Source organism: Populus euphratica, unplaced genomic scaffold (assembly GCF_000495115.2).
Source record: "Populus euphratica unplaced genomic scaffold, PopEup_1.0 scaffold1.1, whole genome shotgun sequence".
NCBI classification, from domain to species: Eukaryota; Viridiplantae; Streptophyta; class Magnoliopsida; order Malpighiales; family Salicaceae; genus Populus; species Populus euphratica.
In genome coordinates, this window is record NW_011499845.1 from 3,005,419 (window position 1) to 3,030,257 (window position 24,839).

At 33.5% G+C, this 24,839-nt stretch overlaps 3 protein-coding genes across 4 annotated transcripts; 2 read left to right on the top strand and 1 right to left on the bottom strand.

Annotated features, from left to right (window-relative positions):
* Positions 1-581: 581 nt before the first annotated feature.
* On the bottom strand, positions 582-4,747 carry LOC105120548 (probable apyrase 6). Of its 2 annotated transcripts, none has more exons than XM_011018810.1 (8): positions 3,931-4,747; positions 3,724-3,836; positions 3,203-3,310; positions 2,766-2,820; positions 2,113-2,304; positions 1,935-2,032; positions 1,499-1,695; positions 582-1,252 (listed from the first exon to the last, which is right to left on the bottom strand). In XM_011018810.1, exons 1-8 carry the CDS (start codon positions 4,502-4,504, stop codon positions 979-981), a joined length of 1,611 nt encoding a protein of 536 aa, XP_011017112.1. In that variant the 5' UTR covers positions 4,505-4,747; the 3' UTR covers positions 582-978. The 2 variants fall into 2 exon arrangements, with proteins under 2 accessions (XP_011017112.1, XP_011017105.1); XM_011018803.1 differs by having other exon boundaries at positions 2,742-2,820.
* A 4,151-nt stretch (positions 4,748-8,898) lies between these two features.
* On the top strand, positions 8,899-10,808 carry LOC105120562 (vacuolar amino acid transporter 1-like). The gene is made up of 3 exons (XM_011018822.1): positions 8,899-9,023; positions 9,313-9,920; positions 10,060-10,808. Exons 1-3 carry the CDS (start codon positions 8,906-8,908, stop codon positions 10,570-10,572), a joined length of 1,239 nt encoding a protein of 412 aa, XP_011017124.1. The 5' UTR covers positions 8,899-8,905; the 3' UTR covers positions 10,573-10,808.
* Positions 10,809-15,719: 4,911 nt separating this feature from the next.
* LOC105120570 (ribonuclease 1-like) lies at positions 15,720-19,204 on the top strand. The gene is made up of 4 exons (XM_011018833.1): positions 15,720-16,034; positions 16,178-16,333; positions 18,478-18,676; positions 18,799-19,204. Exons 1-4 carry the CDS (start codon positions 15,930-15,932, stop codon positions 19,020-19,022), a joined length of 684 nt encoding a protein of 227 aa, XP_011017135.1. The 5' UTR covers positions 15,720-15,929; the 3' UTR covers positions 19,023-19,204.
* The last annotated feature ends 5,635 nt before the right edge of the window (positions 19,205-24,839 follow it).

The following is a 24,839-nucleotide window of genomic DNA, read 5'->3' on the forward strand; positions in this document are numbered from 1 at the left end:
ACCTTAATTATCCAAAGTTCCATACTCGTAGGGAAGGGCTATAACTGATACATGATATTTCAATGCTAACTGATTTAATCTCTACATCATGCAATTAAAAAATGGTTCAAAGTAAACAGTTTTGTGTTAGTGTTTCAAGCTCTCGTTATGGAACTCACAAGATTGATGAAAAACTACACACTATATTAAGCAAAGCAATGATACCTTGTTAAAGCACCGTTCTTGTTTCCTGTTATTCCTTAAACACCAAGCAACAAGTCGGGCCTCTTTTTTAATCCTTTTGATAATTTCAATTCAAGCTGGTTTAATACACTGTCTATTGCGTAGAAAAAAAAGCTTTCACAATATAATTTGGCAAGATTTGTGAGTTCAGCCTCCCACTTTTTGGCCTCCAACAATGCGGATGGACACCATTCTTCGTGGCTCGCCAATTTCTAGCGTAAGGATGAGCCTGTGCGTACCTTAATGGCACGACATATTCAATCATCCTCAAACTTCAACGTGCTCATTCATCCTCCGAGTGTAAAAGAAAAACAACCTTAAGGAATAGAAATAGAATCAAAACGCATTATGCACATGGATCTGGAAAAATGAAGTGAATAGATATTAAGTAACTCATTTTGATACAACACGCTGAACAGCGTCGAGAATCGAGATTCAGAACCCCCCAATCTCAAATGGTTCCTAATTTTGTAGTTTAGGCAACAAGGAAGCATTCGCTTAAAAAAAATATTCAGGATTTAAATTCCCGCTAGATACAAAATGGGAAACTAATCTTCTATGCTATATTGTTGTTCTTTCACTAGTTACACTGCAATTTTTGGATCCCCGCGTAATAAGTTGGTAAGCTTTAAGAGTGGGTGAATACAGTGAAACAGGGAAGTGTAGACTACCAAACGATGCTTATTGTAATTTATACAAGCTTCCACCTGATGTACCAAGCCAGGAAGATGAAATTGCATCCTGCCACAGATGCTATCAACTTTTTCCAACTCGAGTAACTATATACCGTCCCTTTTCTAGATCGTAAACTGTCTTCAACTGGGGCTTCCTCCACTTCGATACAGACCATGCTATAACCATCATTAATATGGCAAAGCCAATTAGAGACAGTAGCGTGGGCGAGTCATCACTGATAATAGTTGCAATCCAGTCAGAGTGCTCCATATCCAAGGCCACATTGGTGTGCAAGATAAAAGCTCCCAACGCCCAATCAAGTGGGATATTACCAACCTGACTAGCAAATTCAATTCTGCAGAGGGACACCACAGGTCATCAGGATTTAAATTATTGAGACAACAATAATAAAATACAATTGGGACGTGAAGAGGTGTATTCAACACATGCTCAAAGAGAGTCACTCCTTTGCAAGACTAAATTTATGTAGAAACACGAGCAGTTTCAATTCACAGGCTAATTAAATGATTTGGCAATCTAAGAAGCATATATTTCCCTATTCAAAGAAAATACTATTTGAAAGTGCTGGGTGAGAAATTACCTTGGGTCGTCAAATGCAATACCAAGGCTGTCATGAAGTAGGGCAACAATATATGCCGAGGAGAAGCAATAGTGCACCAGATCTTCATCCTTGAGCGAGTGGTGTTTCTTCTTCAACATTGACCAATCCTCTCCACAAAAGTGTTCTCCAGCTATCACGAGATTGGAAAGAAATGCCCTTTGACCCAGTCCAAAGAACTAATCAATCAAATAGGAAAGTTAACAAATAAGAAAGGGATTTGGAGACATATGATCAGAGCATAATTTAAGCATGTTGGATATGGTCACAACCAAAATCAGAACATCATAGAAGATATAGTCACAACCAAAATCAGAACATCACAGGGAAACCTTCATTGTTGTTTCACCAACGTAGAATGCAAAACATGAAAAAAAATTATAATGTAACATAAAAAAAGGAAGGGGGGTTGTAAAACCTTTGATGTATAAAAGAAATTTTCCATGGCCAAGAACTTCCCCTGAAGCTTAGGTATGAATACTGATCCTATTTGGCAATGCTGATAGGAGCATATCTCTGCATCCAGATAATAAAGCAACTAAAGGAACAGAAAACACAAAATGCCACGCTATAATTCTACTGACAGAATTTCATACCTTTTCCCTTTTGTAACAGTGTCAGTGCAGCTGATCTGCACTCGGAGAAGTTGCCCCTAGAATGAAGAGTTGATACAAATCTGTTCTTTTCAGTCAAAGAACCTGGAGAGAGCTTCAAAGACTCCACAACACGTGAATATCCCTTGGGAGTACAAGGATCCACAAATATTCCCTTCCCAAGAGATTCAGCAGCTGCATTATTGAGGATATACAAGAACTTATGTTAAGATATCCCATTTCTAAAACCAATATGCATAATGAACTAGTGCACACTGACCAATTCAAACCAATCAAAGATCCTAGAATTAAAATCAAACAGAAAAAAGAAGACACAATCCTTATGCATGACCCATTGAACATGCATACATGCATGCGTGCATCCTATTAATCTATTTATCTGAAATTACTGTGAAAAATATTAATTCCATGCACACCAGTCATTGATTTATAATTTATCTGGTCTTATTGTTACTCCCAATAATTGGTCAAGTGTGTATTAGACTAACAGAGCATATTGGGAATCTCTCTCTCTCTCTCTCTCTGTGGATGGATGGATCGATCAAATTTAGTTTTAAATTGATTAAAAAAAAAGTTCTTAGATTGCATTTAATTCAGATTTAAGCACTTACAAATAAAAGGCACAGCATATTTACCCGGATGGTGGTTTCCTGAGACAAGCGATTCCCTCAATGCTTCAAATGCAGCATTCTACAAAATTAAAAAGTCACAAGCTTCTAATACTTAATTTTTTCTCAGCATCCGAGAAAAAATCAATAACCAAACGTCAAAGTTCTTCCAATGTGGATAAGTGAAATCAAAAGCAGTCAGCTGCGACACAAAAAGTTTTATACGAGTTTCGCATATTCAAATTTATGCAGTTGATGCCTTGATAAAGATTAAAATACAGCCCATGCAGACAACACTTTTATCTAGCTAAATAAATATATGGAAGTTACTATGCTAGGAATTTTAATTTAAGCTTGTTTCCCCTGGTTTTCTGGTCAAGCAGTTTTCCTTGATTTAACAAACTTTTACCATTAAGAAAGCTATGGCTATATATATTATAAGAATTATTCTAGAGAAAGTTTACCTGTCCAAGATTAAGAAAGCTATGGCTATAGATATTATAAGTAATATTCCCAAACTCAACAGTACGTGAAAACTCAGGAGGCACTGGCTCAGTTGAAACAAAGGCCACCTGCGACAGGAGCATCAAACAGCAGGCATGAATAAAAAAAATTGGCATTACTTAAAGCATAAAAACAGACAGGAAATTCAAGCAATATAAACTTCCTAAAAATATTTTGCATTGGCCGGTGACGGCCAACCGATACAAGGAACAAAAGAAAAGATCTTCTCTCAAACATTTAAACCTAGAAATACAGTAACTAACGCTAAGTACATTGTTAGAACATCTCAAATTTAAATCAGCTCTAACATACAAAACATTTTGCCTAATTCAACAAGAACACAAGCAGCAAGACCTTTCGATACATGACCTTGAAATTCTCCTTACAATGACAATGCAACTGCTGTATACTCACAAATTTTCAGTGGCACAGCAGAACACCAAAACAAAAATATATAAATTTGAGACAAAAAGATAAAAACCTGAGCAGAAGCTCCACCAAGTTCAATAATCCCAGTGGTTTCCAAAGGATCACCACCAAGAGTACCCAACGCATAATTCGCAACAACCCAAGCATACAACCCCTCGTCCGACCCTATTGAGAAAACAGGGTAATCACAACCAACGTCAATCCTCTCTCTATAACAATTACCAATATACAAATAAATAAATAAACAAACATTTTGTACCAGTAATAACAGAAGCCCAACTATCCTGAAACTTAAACCCAGACTTCTTCAAAACCCGTCTGCACACGTCTAAAATCCGATCTCGAGCCTCCGAATCAAGCAACCGCATTCCGGCAGTCGCCATTAACCTAACCTCAGTCTCTCCCCACAATTCTCTAGGCACTCTTCCTTTCCCAAACTCCACCAATTCCTCCACTGACCTACCTGCACCTTCCGGATCCCCCGCATAAGCCGATAACCCTGGATTCACCTTCATTGTTCCTTCTTCAAAATCAAACACAACTTTCCCTCCACTTTCAATTCGGTACCTCAATACATGAATCCGGGTACCCGTACTCCCTCCGTCGATTATGATACCGTACATTTTAGAAAACGATTTCGTTTTCGATTTAAAGAGGTAATAACAAGATAAGAGAGCGATTAGAGTTATTATAATAACTAGTTTGGATTTGGCGCATTTGAATTTGGTAGATCGGGTTGAGATGGTTCGGCTGTGAAGTTTGATAGAAGGATCCATTTTTTGCTGGTCGGTGGTATTTGAATCGACCTGGTTGCGGGCATGCGGTCGTCGCATCAAAGAGAAGGAATTGGCATGTGAAGAGAATGTGAGATTTTTAGGGTTTCTGATGGATAGGAGAGTGAGAGGGCTAACAGAGCATGACGGCCCCCCCGCTCTCTATCTCTCAGAAATTCGGGTTTGGGTATGTGTTTCGGGCACTCAGGTGGTGGTGGGATTTTTACGATGATGGCAAGACGCGTTGACGGGAGATTTTCAAGGGAAATAGGTTTTCGCGGTTCGGTTTTTCTTGCGAGGTCTTTTGGGTTCGGGTTGTGGACTGGTTTGGACCCTTTAAAAAAAATTAAAATTAAAAAAAGTATTCTCACATATTGTTTACAGGGTTTAATTTAAGGTATTTATGTAGAAATTAATGAAAAATAAATATTTAATTGTTAATTTTTTTAGTCAATGTAACATGATTATTTTAATGTTAATAATGAATTGAAATTTTTTTGTAGGAATCAAATAAGTCATTTATATTTTTTTTTTTCTTACTGTTTTTAGGCTGATGTACCCTATAAAAGGCATGCTTATGATTTAAATGAATTTATCTATGGATAATAATGCATGTTTATAATTTAAATGAATTTATGATGGATAAAAAGGAAAAAAAATCAGTTTTAACTAGGAATAATTTTTCATTTAAATTAATAAATTTTTAATATTTTTTTAAAATTCCCTGATTTTCATATCTTCATGTGCATTTTTTTTATTTCATTTAAAATTCGGTGTCATTTATATGATCATGAAACTATTTATTTATCCAAAAATATTTTGATTCAATAGACAATATGTATTTCACTTTTTTTTTTTTTTTTGCGCGAACGTGGTGTTTAGATAAGACAAATGTACATTTACATATTTTTCTCACAATTCTTCGGTATTGGACTTCTAAATGTTTTCTTAAGCCACGTGCCGCTGTCGGCAAAATATTATTTTGACTTTTAGGGTCCTATCGTTCGCTCGTTGGTCCTCCTACAGTCAAGGAGTTTTTTTAAACAGGTATCAAGGGGAGGAGGGAAGGATATGAGGTGATAATTCTGTTATTTTTGTGTTTTAAAATTAAATTTTAAATTTTAAATTAATATTATTTTAATATATTTCTAAATAAAAAAAACTAAAAAAAACAACAACATCAAACTTAAAATCACCTCCTGGAAATCTCCATAGCTGTTGACTAGCACACCGTTGATTTCTTCAGTTTACTAATCAGCAACCGCACTCTTTAATCCCTGGATTACTTTTCTAACTTCCTTTTTGTTTCATTCCAAGGTTAGGTAAAACACGAATGGTTTATGTGCTTCCATCTCAGAAGCAATTAAATCGAATCCTTTTCTCAGAGGAATAAAGCTGGACGTGTCAAATCAAAGGTGTCTTGCCGACCAATCAGTTTCAGTTGCGTTTCACAGTGGTGGTTGAAGAAATTCTACTTGTCAGCAATGTATCGTTGCTTTACTGTATCAATTAATAGAAAGTTGTTGTAGATTAGATCCGCACCACGAACAGATGCTCTCATGCTGTGTTCCTCTGTATCTAGCTCCTTTTAGTGCCCTCGTCTAGACTAGACCTCCAATAATGCAGCCCAGCTGTCTTTTTCTTTCTGCAGTCAAACACGATGATGATATCAACAGCTTTTAGGGTCCAATTTGCAAACGTTTTGGCCAGTTGATTTGTTAATTTAATAAAGCCGATGCCATATAATCATATTCATTCAGAGGCGGGCATGGTTAAAGCCAGGATGCCGTGTCCATGTTATGGCTCATCTGATTCAGCTGCCCAAATGGCTCGAATAAAGTAAATTATGATATGATCTGATAAGGAAATATAGTAATGGTTATCGTTTCCATCTTCTGATCCATTTACATGCATTTCATAGGTTTGACAGATACAGAGGATGGATGAGATTTGTGACTTTTATTAACACTTTAACACATAAGGCTCATACTTGGCTTCAATAAAGCATGATGGGATGGATTTGCTTAGATTTCACCTCTGTTGGAAAGTACAGTGAAAGAATGAAGCTCCAATTTATCCTCCTCCTTTATTTGCTGATACAAAAGGATATAGGGTCTTGACATCCAATCCAGCCATGTAAATGGGCAGTACTGTATCTCTAAAATCAAGCACGGTTTCAGAGAAAATTCAGCTGCAAAGCATAAAACAAGAGAGATGGGCAAGTTCTGGATTTCAAATTATATTATTCTAGAAAAGAGAAAAAACCAGTAATTCTCTGTTCGGTGGTTGCGTTTGAGATTTCGCAGGTTCAAGGCTCGTGGTGATGATCATCAATGTAGACCCGACAGACCACCTCATCGTTCAACTTCAAGTCCTAGCAAATGTTGTTGTCGGGCACAGAAACGTTGGTTGTTTTGTTTAGCTTAAAATCTGTCCTCTTTTTTCATGCGATCTCGAATCTGTTTGACCTAGGTGATTGGCAGAGGTGGGTTCTCACTCGGATAGCAATTTGACTTCCAAATGCCTATAAACAGTGTTATGCATTACCGAGTCTTGTCACTGGAAGATTATAAAAAATGCCTGGTCTCCTTTTTCTTTCTCTTTGGTAAAGGTTAATCAACGGGATGATACTCCATGCTAATAGTGCTCTCAGTGTACATGTTTCAATCTACCACCACCATCAAAAGAAGAAAACGACGGACAAATAGGTAATAAAAACTTGATTTTCTGTGCTTCTTGTTGATTTCTGCGGACAATATTTTTTTTTATTTTATCTTCTTAATATCCCATCACATATTCCCTATCCATGCTTACATAGCACAGGAACGACGTGAATATTCTTGTTTCAGTTCTTTTGATGGAAACATCCCCCTTTTCCCCTTCTCTTTCTGTCCTTCTCTTCTCTCTCTCTCTCTCTCTCTCTTTTTCAATTGAGAGTACTCTTGTTATACAGATGTTAAAGTGTTCTTTTAATTAGAAAATATATTAAAATATTTTTTTTATTTTTTAAAAATTACTTTTAATATCAATACATCAAAATAAATATGAAAATACTAAAAAAATTAATTTAAAATAAAAATATAAAATAAAATTTAATCTAAAAAAAAAACCTTTTAAAACAAAGAACAAACGAATCTTACCCAAAAAAAAGGAAAAAGAAAAAGAAAAGAAAGGTATAAAATTTGCTGCTACGATAGATCACTTCACAATACTTGGTGACAGTACCATACTTCAAAATCTTTGCAGCTACGTACTCTGATTATCTCTAATGTTATTATAGCAGAAGAGTTCTCGAAGAAATTAAGTTGCTGCTAAGCGTGTAAAATGCATGAGCAGAAATCATGAAGGCTCACGTCTCCATTGTTGAAGAAATCGTAAAGAGGAGACGCACTAGTGGGCGACATGTGAGTGGTCTTGCTTTAGGAGGACGAATAGTAATACTCACAAAATGCCGTGGTGGGAATGACTATCTACTCATCCTCACTATCTCTTATTCTATACCAGGCATGTTTGATTATTGCAGAAACAAAAATTTAATTAAATTGCGTCATGTGTTTTTATCTTATTTTAGTTTTACATGAAATATAAAATAAAATTGAAATAAATGACAGGAAAGACAAATGGGTTTTTATACATTTCTTACTCACTGGAAATTTAGCACATGAAATTAAATATTTAAGATTTATTGTTGTAAATACAAGATTCCATAAATAAAAGTTAACTAATAAAAAAAATCATATACCATTGAAAAAAATACCTAGGACTCCTAGCAAATTTTTATAAATAAAAATATTTAATCTTAGAAAAAGAAAAAGAGATTCTCATAAATACAAAATTAACTTCAAAACAAGCTTTTCAAGTAAAAAATTTTTCTCAAAAGCTTTCAAGCCTTCTTCATTTATATTTGATAAAGGCTAAACACCCTATAAAAATTCTTCAACAAAATATTTTTTTTAAACAAGCTCTTCAAATACATAAGCTTTCTTAAAAGCTCCCGAGTTTCATTTATTTACACTTGAAGTACATAAAAAATAAAATTTTATTGGATCAAATTTAAATGCCTCATATTAGTTCTTCAACAATACTTCAAAGACAAATTAAAACAACTCTTTAAATTATTAAATTCTTAAATCTAATTCTGCAATATATGTTTAAATTCGAGTTCTTGAAAATCATAAATCTTGGTTTAATTTTATAAACAAATTAAATTATCATATATCACATTCAAGAAAAGAAACAGATGATTGTTTATAAGAGTTCTTTTATAAGAATAGTTTAAACAGAAATTATATCTAGTTATATATTTAATAAAATCAAATATTTATATACACTGTCCAATTTGTTTCTACAGTTAGTTTTCAGTAATTAAATAGATATTATATCACTGATTATTAATAACACAAGTATCTTCCACTTCATCTATAAATATATGCCAATATTTTGAGTAGGGGGCAACAAAAGATGGAGTGCCTAAAAGATAAGGAAGGGGAGAGCCATAACCAGCTCCCACATCCTGAGGAGCCACACATCGGCACCACCTTCCTTAGAACTTGTTTTAATGGACTCAATGCTTTATCAGGTCTCGCCACTTCTTCCTCTCTTCCTCTATTTGCTGTAACTAAACCATTTTAAAGATTTACAGGAAATTAACTTTCCTATATATATATATATATATTAGTAGCGTTTTACTTGTGTTTTCCATGTTACATTCATCTATTCTGTTTTAAGGAATTCAAAAAACAATCATCTTCTGAGTCATATATAGTAATTCTAGGATTTGTAGAAGTACTCAGGACAGTGCTTAGTACTCAAAGGTGAGCTGGAGGATGACTAGGAGTGATACAATTAATTACTGTCCTGTTCTGCAGGTGTTGGGATACTCTCAATTCCCTATGCACTTTCTCAAGGAGGATGGCTGAGCTTAATACTGCTTTTTGTAGTGGCGTTTCTATGTTGGTATACAGGATTACTTATAAGACGCTGTATGGATTCGGACCCACTCATCAAAAGTTACCCTGATATAGGAGAGAGAGCTTTCGGATGCAAAGGAAGAGCTCTAGTATCCATCTTCATGTATCTTGAGCTATACTTGGTGGCAGTTGAGTTTCTGATACTAGAAGGTGACAATCTATACAAATTGTTTCCAAACGCAGGTTTCAAACTTGCCGGCCTATATATTGGAGGTAAAACGGGCTTTGTTCTGCTCACTGCCCTTGTCATCTTGCCGACAACATGGTTAAGGAGTCTAGGCATGCTGGCATATGTTTCTGCTGGAGGAGTTTTGGCTTCTGTTATTTTGGTTGGTTGTGTCTGGTGGGTTGGTGCAGTTGATGGTGTCGGGTTCCATGAAGATGGTGTGCTTTTGAATTGGGGAGGATTACCTACTACTTTAAGCTTATTCACTTTCTGTTACTGTGGTCACGCAGTTTTCCCTACGTTGTGCAATTCCATGAAAGACAGAAGCCAATTCTCCAAGGTAGTAACCTGTGTGGAAACTGGTTCTTCTCATATTTGGCTTTATGATAATGCAGCTATGCTATCGATATCATTTCAGTCCAAATTTGTAAGGAGTGTTCTGTGAGTCTGACCTCTCTTCTGTATTCTGTCCTTTGCAGGTCTTACTTATCTGCTTCGTTACAAGCACCGTCACTTATGGATCAATGGCAGTTTTAGGCTACCTCATGTATGGAGAATATTTGAAGTCTCAAGTGACCTTAAACCTACCAATCAGAAAAATCGGTTCAAAATTGGCAATATATACCACTCTAGTCAATCCCCTGACGAAGTATGCGGTTATTACCGCTCCAATTGCTACTGCTATTGAGGAAACTTTTGTTTTCCGCGACAGCAGATATCTCAGTATCCTCGTCAGAACAGTGATTGTGATCAGCACCGTGGTTGTGGCACTAACAATTCCCTTTTTTGGATACGTGATGGCTTTTATAGGTGCATTTTTGAGTGTCACCGTCTCCATGTTGTTACCCTGCTTGTGCTACCTCAGGATTGACAAATCTGCTCGAAGTTTTGGGTTAGAGTTGGTGTTCATTGTTGGAATACTGATAATCGGGTCTTTTGTGGGTATAATAGGTACATATACTTCAATCAAACAAATTGTAAAACATCTCTGAAACTAAAAGATGGTGCAATTAAGCTTACTGACAATAAGATCGACAGCAGCAACGCAGTCATTTTGCAAAAGCAGCTCGAGGTTTGAAATCTCTAGCAGAGTAAAGAACAATATGTAGATCAACTAGATGCAATATTACATGAAGATAAAGACCAAATAACTTGATTGTAGTAGTCTATGCAAAGTAAATATAAATTACAGGTTGGTTTAACCAATTTATCTAAAAATGTTTTAGCACGATCATAAAATTGCACAGTTACTTTATTAGTCTAAAGATTAAAACTATAGTTTTGTGGAAAAAGCATACATAAATAATATCTTAATCAAAGAAATGCATATTATATTGTTTTCAAGAATTGTTTTTTTTATTCTTAAAATTTTAGTGCTCCATCACTTGGTATAAATGGATTGATTGCAATTACCCTTCTAGAATTCTAATAACACCACTTTAATGAGATGCACAAGATCCACAAACTATAAAAAAATAAACCTCAAAGATTCCACTATGAAATAATTGAACTTTAGCTCTAGAATAAGTAAAGTAGAAACAGAACAACCAAAGTACGAACAAAGCAAAAAAGCTAGGAAAAGCAATGGAGAACGGATTGTTTGATATTGATTTTTATTTTTATTTTTTTTGTTAAAATTTGAATTTTTTTAATTTTTAATTAATTTTTTTAGTATTTTTAGATTTTTTAATATACTTATATTAAAAATAAATTTTAAAAAATAAAAAAATTATTTTAATACATTAACACGAAACTCATATTAATATTGTATTCTTGACATGTATTTTTGTTATTATGATTATTTTTAGTTGTGAGGTTATCACTAGGGTTAACATTAATACAAAATCAATTACTGAAACTAACACACATGAGGAGCTTGTTTGTCTTTGCAGCATGCTATGTTTTTTTAAAAAAATTTATTTATTTATTTATTTTTTGATATGTTAATATTAAAAATAATTTTTTTAATTAAAAAAATATTTAATATATCTTTAGTTAAAAAACACTTTAAAAAATAATAACTATTATAATAATAAGCATTATTATTAAAAAAAATAAATTTTAATCTTAAAAATCAGATGTAAACAGTTTAGAAAGATAGGTTTTTTTTAAACTATTTATTTATGGATTGGCTAAATAAAAAAAGCTAGAAAAAATAACTTTTTATTAGTAAAAAAAATTAGTTTACATTAAATTAAAGTTCAAAACAAAAGTCAGGTTGGTCTAAATAAAAAAAAGTTTTTAAGCCTCCTTTATCATTGAATATTTTTTCTCTAAGAATTTTGGTGCTTCACGAAACTATTTTTAACTTCATATTATATAAATTATAAAAAGAACCCTGTTTTTTTTTTTTAATGTTTTAATGTGGAATGGGGAGTTGTATTTCACAAAACATGTTAATTAATTATTATCTGAAATAAATTTTTAATTAACTTATAATTATTTTTTAATTATGTCGATGTTTTATGTTAAAATTATTTTTCGTTAGAGAATAATTTTTAATGAAATTTGAACTTTAAAAACAAATGAAATCCACTTTTAATTTATTCTTAAATATTTTGATTAATAATGTTTTTTAAACTAATTTCTAACACAATACAATGCTGCCTTTATATATAAGGTCCAATCATATTTTTCTCTGCAAGGTACATGTCGGATTTCTGTGAAACTGCATTTTCTTTTCATTTCTCAAGAGCTGGTAAAAACAGAAAAGAAATTCTGACAGTGGCAGAAATAATGTCAATCTTCTTGTTCATTTTCCCAACAGCTAAGGGCAAAATTTTCTATCTTCAATTCTTCAAACAAAACAAACCAGCCAAATGGCATGAACTCCTTACCATCATCTAAAATCGTCATCCTTATTCCTCGATGATCATGAACGAGGCAATCAATAGAGATGATTCACACAACTAGCCGAGATACCAGTTGAAATGGCAGATAGTTGTAAACTCAAAAATAGACCAATTCTAAATTCTAACTACCTCCTCCTTCGACGTCGCACACCAGCTGTTTGAAACAATTTCCCAACCAGACATTGCCCTCTTTAACTCCCATGTCTGGCGTCTATTCCCGGTCCACTGCCCCTCTCAACGCCATTTCCCTTTTCATCAGAGCTTTAAATTATAATCTCTTGCCGGATGCCTACTCTTTACCATCTTTACTTGAAACATGTGCGATCGCTAAAGCCTTACGACAAGGTAAATGATTGCTATCAAACGTGGGCTAAATGAGAAGACTTATGTCTGCCCCACACTTATAAATATGTACACTGGGTGTAATGATGTGGATGGAGCTCATCGAATGTTTGATAAGATATTAGAACCGTGTGTATGCTAGAAGTAGCAGGCCTAACGAGGCATTGTCTTTGTTTCGACCATTACAAGCGAGGGGACTTAAGACTAATGATGTTACCATGCTTAGTGTTTTGTCGTCGTGTGTATTTGGATGCGTTAGACTCAGTGTGGTGGATTCATGAATATGTTAAGAAGAATGGATCGGATAAATATGTTTAGGTGAATATTGCAATTATAGATATATATGCCAAATGTGGAAGCTTGGATAATGCCATTTCTGTCTTTTGAGAACATGAGTGTAAGAGATACACAGGCTTGGTCTGCGATGATTGTGGCATAATGAACACATGGGCAGGTGCAAAAGGCGATATCTATGCTCAGGGAAATGATGAAGGCAAAAGTGCAGCCTGATGAGTGATGTGTATGTAATTATTCCTGGGATCACGCATTATCGGTGTATGGTGGATTTATTAGGTTGAGCTGGACGCGTTGACGAAGCTTGTAAGTTCATAGATGAGTTGCCGATCAAGCCCACACCTATGCTGTGGCGAACTTTGTTATATGCACGTAGTAGCCATGGCAATCTAGAATTGGCAAAGCAAGCGATGGAGCGCATTTTTTAATTTGATGATTCTTTTGGTGGAGATTATGTGATTTTATCAAACTTGTGTCCGAGAGCTGGCAAATGGGAAGATGGGGATACTAAGAAATTTGATGATTGATAAAGGTTGCAGTAAATGTTCCTGGGTGCAGCTCCATAGGAGCAGGCAATGTAGTGCATGAGTTCTTCTCTGGAGATGGTTTTCATTACGTTTCTACAGCTTTACATATCTAGTCGTTCATCCTAACATGGAAGACGAAGAGAAAGAAATCATTCTTCAACCCCCCCCCGGGGTACAACATTCCGCGTGGTGAAGAATCTTCGAGTTTGTGGGGATTGCCATTCTGCCGCTAAACTAATATAATCAATCTTTGATAGGAGGAATAATTCTTAGAGATGTCGAACGATTTCATCATTTCAAAGACGGGAAATACTCTTGTGCAGGGGCGGAGCTAGGTTCTTTTACAGGGGAGGTGAAAAATAATATAATAATATATATTATTAAAAAGCTTATTTATTTAAATTTAAAATATTAAATAATAAAAAAATTTAACATGTCTTGCAGGGGCCCGGGTCCTGCTTACCACCCCCTAGTTTCGCCCCTGCTCTTGTGGGGATTACTGGTAGTAGAGTCTGTGTAGCTGAAATTCCTCTTGTACGATTGAGACATTTGCACCGTTCCTGTCTTTCAACAACTATTTCTACCCACTATCATTAGAAGGCTTCGGAGTTGGTGCTGTAATTGCTCCTAAAAACTCTTTGTTCAACTTATGTAAGTTCTTGAAATCTTTCATCGCCTGTAATGAATCGAGAGTAGCAGGCTTGGTTCCAATTGGCAATTTTTGTAAGTTCTCGTCAGGTTCGAAATTGGTGTATATTTTGAAACATTGAGTACAGCAGCAGGCAATTGATCAATACATCATTAATTTCTAGTCTAAAATTTAACTTCTTCGACAATCATTAAAGGAAAAGGTAGTGCTACAATTTTCTTCTCACACTCGTAAAATGCGGTGGAGCATGAGAGCTGTGAATCCCCTTTTTTCTCGATTACATAATTTCTTGTACTCTTCGGGTTTTCCAAAGCAACTTGGTTGTCCCAATGGACCCATGTCGATGTTCATAATGAGCAATTATGGAAGGAAGGACAAGGAATCGCATCCATAGAATAAAATGTTGTCCCATAATTTTGAAGTGTCCATGTGTGTACGGGATGACTTTCCCAGTGGAAAGTAGCTGCACCATGTGAAGCTAAGATACAAAATTGAAATTCCCTTGCTAACTAAACTGCCGGCCAGACGACACTGAAATATGTCAGTGACCCGCCAAGTTAACTAACACTTTGACTTGCACGTCGTGCCTACTTCCATTTCCATTTATCTCATGGACAAGGGTTTTTGTTTTTTATTTTTTATTCTTATGAAGTTATAATCATGTTCTCGTTTCATAAATAGCAGGTTTAATATGTTATTTAGATTGATTTAGGTTTTTTTTTGTTAATTATTTTATTTTATTTTTTAATATTAAATTAATTAAAAATTAAATTATTTATTTATTTTTTATGAGGTTATTTCGATTTCATAACATGGATTGTATTTTTAGTAGGTTAATTCAAATTGACTCGTATAGAATAAAAATTAATCTTCATAACTTATTTTAATTTATTTTTTATAAGGTTATTATAGTTTCATAACTCGAGTTATAGGTTTAACAAGTTAATTCAAATTAATCTAATATATTGTATTTTTTTTAAATCTAATATATCATCATATCCAAATTTTAAAAAATTATTATTCAATATATATCATATTTTTTTTATTTTTTTATTAATTTTTCATACTCAAAACATGTTAACAACATCTAAAAAAATTATGTTGAAAAAAGAAAAGGAAAAGGATATAACACGCAGCACAGAGTTAGACAATTATCTAGTCTTGGGTTAGATTCCAGGGCACCATGACTAAGCGCTCCCACTTAAATCTTAATAAGAGCATTCAGATTTAATAAGACCACAAACTCATAAGATCTGCAGTCTGAACAGCCGAACATACACATACAAATACAATAATGGAAGTATTGAAAGTTTTAGCCATCAAAAAACATTCACACCACAAATTGAAAATGAACGTGGCCGCATGGTGAATAAAAACAAAAGATCAATCATACTTGGGATGAATTGAAGAATAGATTTCCCTTTCACAAATAATGAGATGCAAATCAGTTCATAGAATATAGGTTATATTAGGCGGAGAGCCGACGTACATGTAACCTTAACAGGGAAATGTTCACACCTGATTGACAAGGTTGGAAAGTATATCCTGTAGCAGATACTGTGAATTCTGAATACAAAGCTTTCCTAATTGGCCGATAAATACAGTTCACAGCATCCTAGTGCTGCACAATCATATCACATTTTAGAAGGCTTGAAACCCATTTCACCACCAAGGTAAAAGAAAAGATGAAAGCCAATAGGACTGCAACTTTGATCAAGCTTTTGGTACTCTTGTGCCTATCAGTCCTTTGTGTTTCACAGGATTTTGATTTCTTCTACTTTGTTCATCAGGTAAATTAGTCTAGTCTTTGATATATGAAAGGTTCTACAATAATCCTGGCTTCCCAACTGATCAACAACGTTGAGTATCTTATTAACTCCCTGTCTCTCTCTCTTTTTTTTCCTCTTCGTTAATGGCTACTGTTGTGATGCAGTGGCCTGGATCATACTGTGACACAAAGCAAAGTTGTTGCTACCCAACTACTGGGAAACCTGCAGCTGATTTTGGCATTCATGGACTTTGGCCTAATTACCAGGATGGGAACTACCCACAAAACTGCGATTCCCAAAACCCCTTCAATCCAGATAAGGTACTTTGCACTCCATAATTTAGAGTTTTGCCTTTGAAATCATGTTCAAAATGGGTTGTCATAAGATCCCTGTACTTCTATTAATCTCTGCAAATCAGGACTGGTTCTTTTCTTGATCGAGATTTTCCCTCTTTTCATTCCTAAACCAATATATGCTGCTGTGACAGATAATACGAATTTTTTATTGGAAAGGATGAGTCCTGAGAATTTTAATTCATTGGCTGAGATCTTGTTTCTTCTAAATAATATTTACTAATAGGTAACGCAGAAAGATTTTATATTGAATAAGTAGACTTTATTGATCCACTTTCGTTTTGTGGCAATCGACAGGTTAGAACAATGATCATTGATCTTATAGTAACCGTAAGTCTCTTGTGGGTTCAATGTCTTGGCTATTACTCCGTACACGCTAGATACACTGCATGCACTAAAAGCCATTTTCATAAACATGTTTTGTTTAAAAGCAAAAAAGAACTCCACCTTTTCTTCGTTTCCCCGTTACTTATTTAGACTGTTAGATGCTTATTTCTGCGAGTCTGTTTCATGGAAATAAGCTTCCTTTGATATTTATTATATGCCTCTGGCGAATTAAGAAAACGGCTACTCCCATCTCTTGGCTTTCATTTAGACTTGGAGACCTCCTGCTCATTACTGTCCATGGCGTAGCCCATCAATACAGCTCAGAATTGGCTTAATAACGATAGGGGTATTTGTGGTATCGTAAGTAAACACACCTCTTTAGTTTCACATTGTTCAGTTATGTCGCCGGTCGGTAGGTTAGGGGTAACAATTTCACCTCGCTTGTCGGGTATATGGTATTATCCTTTATCCGGTTTAACTCTGAGTCAGATAAAATCCAATCTAGTTTGACTAGAGTCGAATGTGAAGGGACATCTAACTCATCATCTCACTTATTTCTTAACTTTTTTTTTTTTTTTTTATAAAATTGTAATCTTATTTTCCAGTGTAATATATGATTTGTTTTTATCTTATTACTCGCGAAGGGTTTTTATGGTTTTATGCACAGATCCGAAGTTTAAACTCTATTTAATGAATGAAAATATAAGTTATTTTTAAGCTTAGAAATTATTTTTAAAAAATTGATTAAAAAAAAGTCAGTAAGGGTTGGTTATGATCTTAGAAGAAAAAAATATTAAAAAAAGTTTGCCATTGATTTTTGTATTTATCTATATGGAAACATTTTACAAAAAATTTTAATTTAATTTTTTTCCATTTTATTTTAGAAATCCAAAAGGATGTTAAAAATCATTGTTAATTTTTAATTTATTTTATGATGGATTTCAAAAATATCTTTTTACAATTTTTTTTATTTACTCATAAAGACTTTCATGAAAAACTAAAGTGAGAAATCATGGCAGTGAAACAAAATACACTTCTATTCTATCAGGTGTGTTTCATCAATAAATTCATAGTTTTTTTCATAGAGGATTACTACACTATTTTTATTTATTTATTTACAAGACCCAAATGATTATTGTAGTATTTGATGATTAGTTTGTGATAAAAAAATAGTTAATTTTTATTTTTTAAAATAAAAAATTCTGGTTGAGATAAAAAAATAGAAAAGATAAAGAAACCCAGATGTATATAAATAAAAATATCATTTTTTAATAATTATTTTTTAATTTTTAATCTTTTTTAATAAAAATCAGTAAAAAATTATCTCAGTTCCTCCATATCTTAAAAGTCAAAATAAAATTTAAAAAATGTATTGACTATAGAGGGAGGAACCTCTTATGCTCAAGAGACCAAACCACACTACTCAGTTGCTTAAATCGAAACCACGAGGATATCTTTAAAATAATGAAATGATACTACAGGGACGGGTAATGTCACAAATTAAACCACTCAAAATTCTCATCACAAAGCCAGCCCACAAAATGACAAGAACATTAAAGCACACAGATACCCTGTTTGTCTGATATGCTTTTCTTTGAATGGTCCAGGCCTCTCGGTGAGAGGACATTGATAAAGCACACAGATACCCTGTTTATCTGATATGCTTTTCTTTGAATGATCCAGACCTCTCGGAGAGAGGACATTGATGCTAATCATTTAGTTTCAGTTGAATTTTTTCTTTCTCTCTTTCTTTGTATGTCCTTTATCTTTTGGCCATGGTACAGGTTGCCGACCTCAGGAGCAGTATGCAAAAGAATTGGCCAACACTCGCTTGCCCAAGTGGCAATGGAGTAAGCTTTTGGACACATGAATGGGAAAAGCACGGGACATGCTCCGAGTCTGTTCTTGACCAACATGGATACTTCCAAGCAGCCCTCAGTTTGCAAAGGCAGGCTAACCTCCTTCAGGCTTTAGCAAGTGCAGGTAAATCTTCATTTTCACATTCACCAGGCCCTTTTAGAGTTGTACCTTGACTATTTCTTTTTTTCTTTTGATCTTTAGTACTATGGTACGTAGCTAATGGTTGAAGTGTAAAAATGTTACAGGAATAAACCCAGATGGAGGATCATACAGCATGAGCAATATTAAAAGTGCTATACAAGAGGCTATAGGATTTACTCCATGGATAGAATGCAATACTGATGCATCAGGGAACAGTCAACTTTATCAAATTTACCTGTGCGTGGATACTACTGGGAAAAATCTCATCGAATGTCCAGTGTTTCCCAAAGGAAAATGTGGCTCAGAGATTGAGTTTCCTTCTTTCTAGACCCTTGATTTAGACTGAATTGATATATGTCCTTTCGTCTTATTCACTGATAGTTCATTTTATCACAGTCGTTCGTCGTCTCAGTGACCGATGTAATTGTTTTCCTAGCGAGTTAAAGCTAACGTCAATGTGGGTTTTTCTTTTTCTCAAGAAAAAGGAGTATAAAGTCTTTCTTTCAGCCAACACACATGTTGTGCCTTTTTTAGGATACCTTGTTTTGTTAAAAAATATGAAGAAAACCTTTTGTAAAAAATATTTTTAAAAAATATAAGTTATTTTTTATCGCTTGGATATTTAGATATATCAAGAAAAATATTTTTTTGCATAATAATTTTTTTAAATGATGATAATAGATGAAAATATTATAATATTTATAATAAAAATTATGATAATAATTACAATTACATTACGATATTAACTGTGATTATCATAGTAGTTATTGTTATAATTGGATTATTGTTGGTAATTATAGTAATTATAAAATAATAGTTAATATGATAGTAGTGATTAAAATAATAATAATTACTTTATTAATGAAGCGGCAATGTTGATGGGTGAACAGAAATAATGGTGGTGCGATTATATAAAATAGTGATAATGCCATTAATAAGTGATTGATGATGACTGTGATAGGGTGATTTTGATAATAATAATAAATAATAATGATAAAATAATAATTATATTGATATATAATGGTTGTAATAATAATATTATGAGTTGGTAATACAAAAAAATTATTCCTTCATAATATTAAAATATTTTTTTTCGGGTTGGCACTGTTATTGACTAAAAATATTTTTATTGATAAATTTTTTAAGTATTAATAAGTTTAAGAATTTAATTGAATTTTGATTTAGTTTAATTAATAAAATTAGTAATTTAATTGAAGAAGTATCAAAATTCATGAATCAATTCAGGTTATAATTGTAAGGAATAAAAGTTTAGGGACGTAAATGAATAGGTATTGAGGATCTCAACGGTTGAATTGACTTTATCAAGGTAAATTTAAAAGAATTAAGAGTTCGAATCGATTGATTGAAGAAATTTGAACTAAGAACTATCTTGCAAGGAAAGCAGAAATTCAAGAGTCCAATGGCATAATTCCAGGGGTTAAATTGAAATAATTATCAAAGTTAAAAACAGTTTTGGTCTTAATTGTAAGGTTTCAGAATCTCAGGGGGCAAACTGAAAACTAACTTTAATTTAACCTAAATCCCCCTAGCGGACGACCCGTCGTCTGATTTCAACCAAGAACTCGAAGGACATGTCATTCGACCACGACTCGCTTTCTTCTCCTTCCTGTTAAACCATAAAGAACTGCTGAGAAACCATTAAAATGGCCTTGGTTCAAACCAACTTTCCTGCCAAAATGCACCAGATCTTTCCCAAATCATAGCCCAAATCACCACCTTCAAATCTCTTAGTTTGGTTCTTCGCCCCCATGATGCTCCTCTGACGCGAAGATAACCCATCTCCAACAGTCCAACAATGGCAGGACTGTTGGTGTCCTTTTTTCATCAAACGCGGAATGTATTTGAGTTGTAGTTGTCTCCAGTCAAAGTGTCTCGTTGGAGAGGAAAAGGAGGAAAATCAAAAGAAGATCAGATGATTGGATTTTTTTTTGGATATGATTCTTTTAGTCCCTTATAAAACCGAGTGGAATCAGCTCCAAAGGGAGGAGAGGGACCTCTGTTGAACCCCTAAGCGTTCCCTGAGATTTGTTTTGCTTCCAAAAGGATTCCCTGGAAACCAAATCACAGCTTTCAAGGAAAAAAAAACAAAAAGAAACAAAATCAGAACCGACACTCTCTCATTCTTGGTCTCTCATCACGATCACCATCGGGGAAATCGAACAATTACTTTGTAGCTGTGACAGGCCGGTGTGAGTAGGAATCGAACAATCATTTTGCCGGTGTGAGTGGGAATCGAACAATCATTTTGCTGCTGTGAGAGGAGACCTTTGGGTGAGGCATTAAAGGTTCTGCTGGGTCATTTGCATGATTTTGGTTATTAACCGTCAGGTTCAAGGGTGTGAAGTTCAAGGGTGTGAACACTACTCTATCTCCTTGCATGGATCATCAATTTGCAAACTGCCATTTCCTTGTGAAGTTCAGGCTGTAAAAAAAGAAAGTTTGAACACTACTCTATCTCCCTGCATGGATCATCAATTTGCAAACTGCCATTTCCTTAAGTTATCTAAAAAAAGAAAAAAGCTCGGGGCCTCGAGGGAAGGAGACCCAATGTTCAAAACCTGTAGTGCATATAATATCTTAACCAAAGGAGACCCAATGTTCAAAACCTGTAGTGCATATAATATCTTAACCAAAGGAGACCCATTGTTCAAAACCTGTAGTGCATCTAGTATCTTAACCACCATAACATACATATTGCTCATCTCTCTTATCTGAATAAAAAAAGGGCATGTGGTCTTTGCTGAGAACAAAGAAATACCCATTGGAATCTTGCATTAATTCATGCACAACTTACACGTAAAAAAAAAATGAAAATGTCCTTTGTCCTTGGTCAAGATATGACAGTGTAATAGATCGGGAAAGGTAAAATGCTTATCTTGCTTTACATGGCAACATATGCATGTTAGGGCTTTAATTTTTTTTGCAGGAGATGAAAAGTGCTTGTTCTTGGTTCGTGGATTTTATCATTTTGAGGTTTTTATCTTGTCCTTTTTTTTTTTTAAGTACTGCATTTGCCAAATTACTTTAAATAAAATCATTCTGGTACATTTGTACATTGCTATCAAATAATTATTAATTTATTTAATTAAATATACAATTATCAAATAAATAATACATGTAGATATAAGTCTTAAAAAAAAAATATGAGGCATGAACTGTAATGTGGCAAATTACTTTAAATAAAATCATTGTGGTACATTTGTACATTGTTATTAAATAATTATTAATTTATTTAATTAAATATAAAATTATCAAATAAATAATACATGTGGATATAAGTCTTAAAAAAAAATATAAGACATGAACTGTAATACAGTTATTTCACATTGAAAAAATTAAAAAATAATTTATATAAATATAGATTATGCATAATTATCTTACATTAAAAAATTAAAAATTAAAAAATAATCTATGTGGATATATATAAACTATATAAAAAAATATGAGGTATGAAATATAATATAGTTATTACATGTTAAAAAGTTAAGAAACAAAATATGTGGATATAAGCTATAAAAAAATACAAGGCTAAATATTCATAAATTAATATTATACTTCTAGGATTTATTAAAAAAATAAAATAAAATTAGTTCTTACTCAGATTATATCAAGTTACCCGTGTTTCAAATTAACTTAACAAGTTGTTCTAGTTTGATTGAGCCAATTACATCTTTGAGTTTGTTTGGTTTAAAACCTAATCTTAACCCCGGGTTTCCAAATTCTAGATCAATTAATTTGCCTGGCCAAATCCATTTTCATACGCATGCCTATCAGAACTTGATCCAAGAGAAGCGGATCGTCTTATTATATGCTCATACATATTTTTCTATCAGGAACCCGTTAGCAGGGTGTTGCGTTTTTTTAAAAGAAACATGTGCCCAGTATTCTTATATCGACGGAAATGTGAAATCGTGTTGGAAGAACATATGCTGGACGCATGTCTACGCCACATAAACATCATTATGTCTGGAGGGTTATTTACATAATCAAATAATTGTCATTGGGTTTCAAGCAAATATTAGGAGTTGGTTGATTTAGGAGTGATACAAGAGATTTTACTTCGTAAAAATCTCAAAGAGCTTACATAAATATATGATCTTCTGGCATGACTTTTTAATTAATTAATTAATTTTAGTTATAGACCGATATAATCACTCTAAATTAATTGTTTGTTTGCAATCGTTCGTTGTATATATGAAAAGACAATTTCATTCATTACATCATGTGATCTTAAATACGTTGTTATAAACTAGAAGGTCAAAATATAATTTTGTCTTTAGACAAAATCGATCAATACAAAAGAATTTTTTTTTTCTTTGGGCAGAATTAAAAATGAAACCTTTCGTTCTTATTTTTTTCTTCACAAAGTTGTTTATCAAGCATTAAACTTCTTTCACTTTGATATTCAAAGTTTTTGGTGCTATAATTTAATCCATAATTATAAGAAAATACAATCTACTATAAAATCGATAGCAAAGCACTCAAAGCAGAAACAATAATATTATGCCATGCTCGCACCAAGACTATGTATGAAAAAATCCCTTTGAATCTCATTAAATTAACTGTTACACGTCTTTGTTTGCTTTAAGTATACCTATCCATGTGTGCAAATAAATTGTTTGCAAGCAAAGATAAGACCTTTTGATGTCCTACAGCTGAAGATTAAGAAATGGCTGTTCAGGTAGGTGGGCATGGCAGGAGACGTGGACGTCACTTCCATGGCTTCATTATTTATCCATCTCCATTGTGATTTTAATATTTCTTGGGTCTATCTTAGGAGTATATATGGACTGATTCGTGGGATGGGTTTACACTAATCTGAAAGCAATTGCAATTTAGAATTATTTATGACGCCAGGAAGAGACAGAAGTTGGGTTGCTGCATTGGCTAAGCTGAAATTTCTCCACCTAACATTAAGATAGCTTCAGATCTTCTCTCCTCCACTGGACCACCATCGGACGGTGTCCTGAGATCAGAAAAAGAAATAGTAGCATCCAAATCTGTCTTAACTAAGGCCACGGCCGTAGGGGGGCCAAAATGCCTCCCTCCATCTACTTGTATAAAAGTTGGATTGAATTTTTCAATACATTGAACTCACCGCCTATTTAATACGCCAAAAAAAAAAAAATTATTTAAAGCTAGTTTTACGTATTTTATTTATTTATTTATGGAACCTAGAAAAACCAAGGAGTTATACGGTAAATAGTTTGTACATTAAAAAAACAACCCTACCACATCTAACTACACCACACTCTCATTAACCCTCTAAACATACTTTGGAATTGAACTGGCAGATTTCAGTTTTATATATATATGTTTGTAAATGAGTGGTGGAGTCATGACTATATTTTGTGAACGGCCGTGAGAAAATATACAATGGTTAGATGGAATCGTTCCTAAACAATTTTAGTTAACATGATTGATCCATTGCTGTTTCTAACCAACTGTTTGATCTCCACGTAATTAATAATTAGTAGCTATAAGCAATTAGCGACTGCATATATAATATTCTTAAACTTTCGATAGAAAAAGGCATCGAATCCTAAATAAAAGCGTTATGGTAAGATTTGTATGATAAGACTGGAGGCTTGACACGCTAGCATTACGTTGTTGATTATAACATTTGTTATCGTTCATGTTCATGTACTTTCCTCAAAGAGACAAGAGACAAAATAAATAAATAAATAAATAAATCTCTTGCCTGGCAATGCAATGTGTTAAAAATTGAAGTTCAATCCTTCACGGAAACTCTTTCTCGTTAGTTATAGTTTCCTTGTAAGACTCCGCACTATAAAGTGCGAACTTTTTTTTGTAATATATGATAAAATTCATGCATATGGAGAATATGCATACATATGATTAGTTTTCATTTAAAAAATTATTTAAATTCTTATGATATGTTTGGTCGGATGAATGGATCATAAAGTGTAATGGTTGATTATATTATTTCTATATTTGATTATGTAATTTTTAGTATTGCAATGTAATGGCCAATTGCAATTGCAATTACTCATTATAATATATTATAAGTATTATATAGAAAAAACTTTCTAATGAACCATTATATGGTTGGTATCTAAGAGTTATAATATATGGATCTAATGATATATTTCTTCATCATAAT

Coding starts and splice junctions, on each gene's coding strand:
- LOC105120548 (XM_011018803.1), bottom strand. CDS start 4,504: ATGCGACGACCGCATGCCCGCAACCAGGTCGATTCAAATACCACCGAC. Junction 2,305..2,741: donor ATATGCTGTGCCTTTTATTT/GTAAGTGCTTAA, acceptor TCAATAATGCAG/CTGCTGAATCTCTTGGGAAG. Junction 1,696..1,934: donor ATTTCTTTTATACATCAAAG/GTTTTACAACCC, acceptor TTGATTGATTAG/TTCTTTGGACTGGGTCAAAG.
- LOC105120562 (XM_011018822.1), top strand. CDS start 8,906: ATGGAGTGCCTAAAAGATAAGGAAGGGGAGAGCCATAACCAGCTCCCA. Junction 9,024..9,312: donor TGGACTCAATGCTTTATCAG/GTCTCGCCACTT, acceptor CCTGTTCTGCAG/GTGTTGGGATACTCTCAATT. Junction 9,921..10,059: donor ACAGAAGCCAATTCTCCAAG/GTAGTAACCTGT, acceptor TGTCCTTTGCAG/GTCTTACTTATCTGCTTCGT.
- LOC105120570 (XM_011018833.1), top strand. CDS start 15,930: ATGAAAGCCAATAGGACTGCAACTTTGATCAAGCTTTTGGTACTCTTG. Junction 16,035..16,177: donor TCTTCTACTTTGTTCATCAG/GTAAATTAGTCT, acceptor GTTGTGATGCAG/TGGCCTGGATCATACTGTGA. Junction 18,677..18,798: donor TCAGGCTTTAGCAAGTGCAG/GTAAATCTTCAT, acceptor AAAATGTTACAG/GAATAAACCCAGATGGAGGA.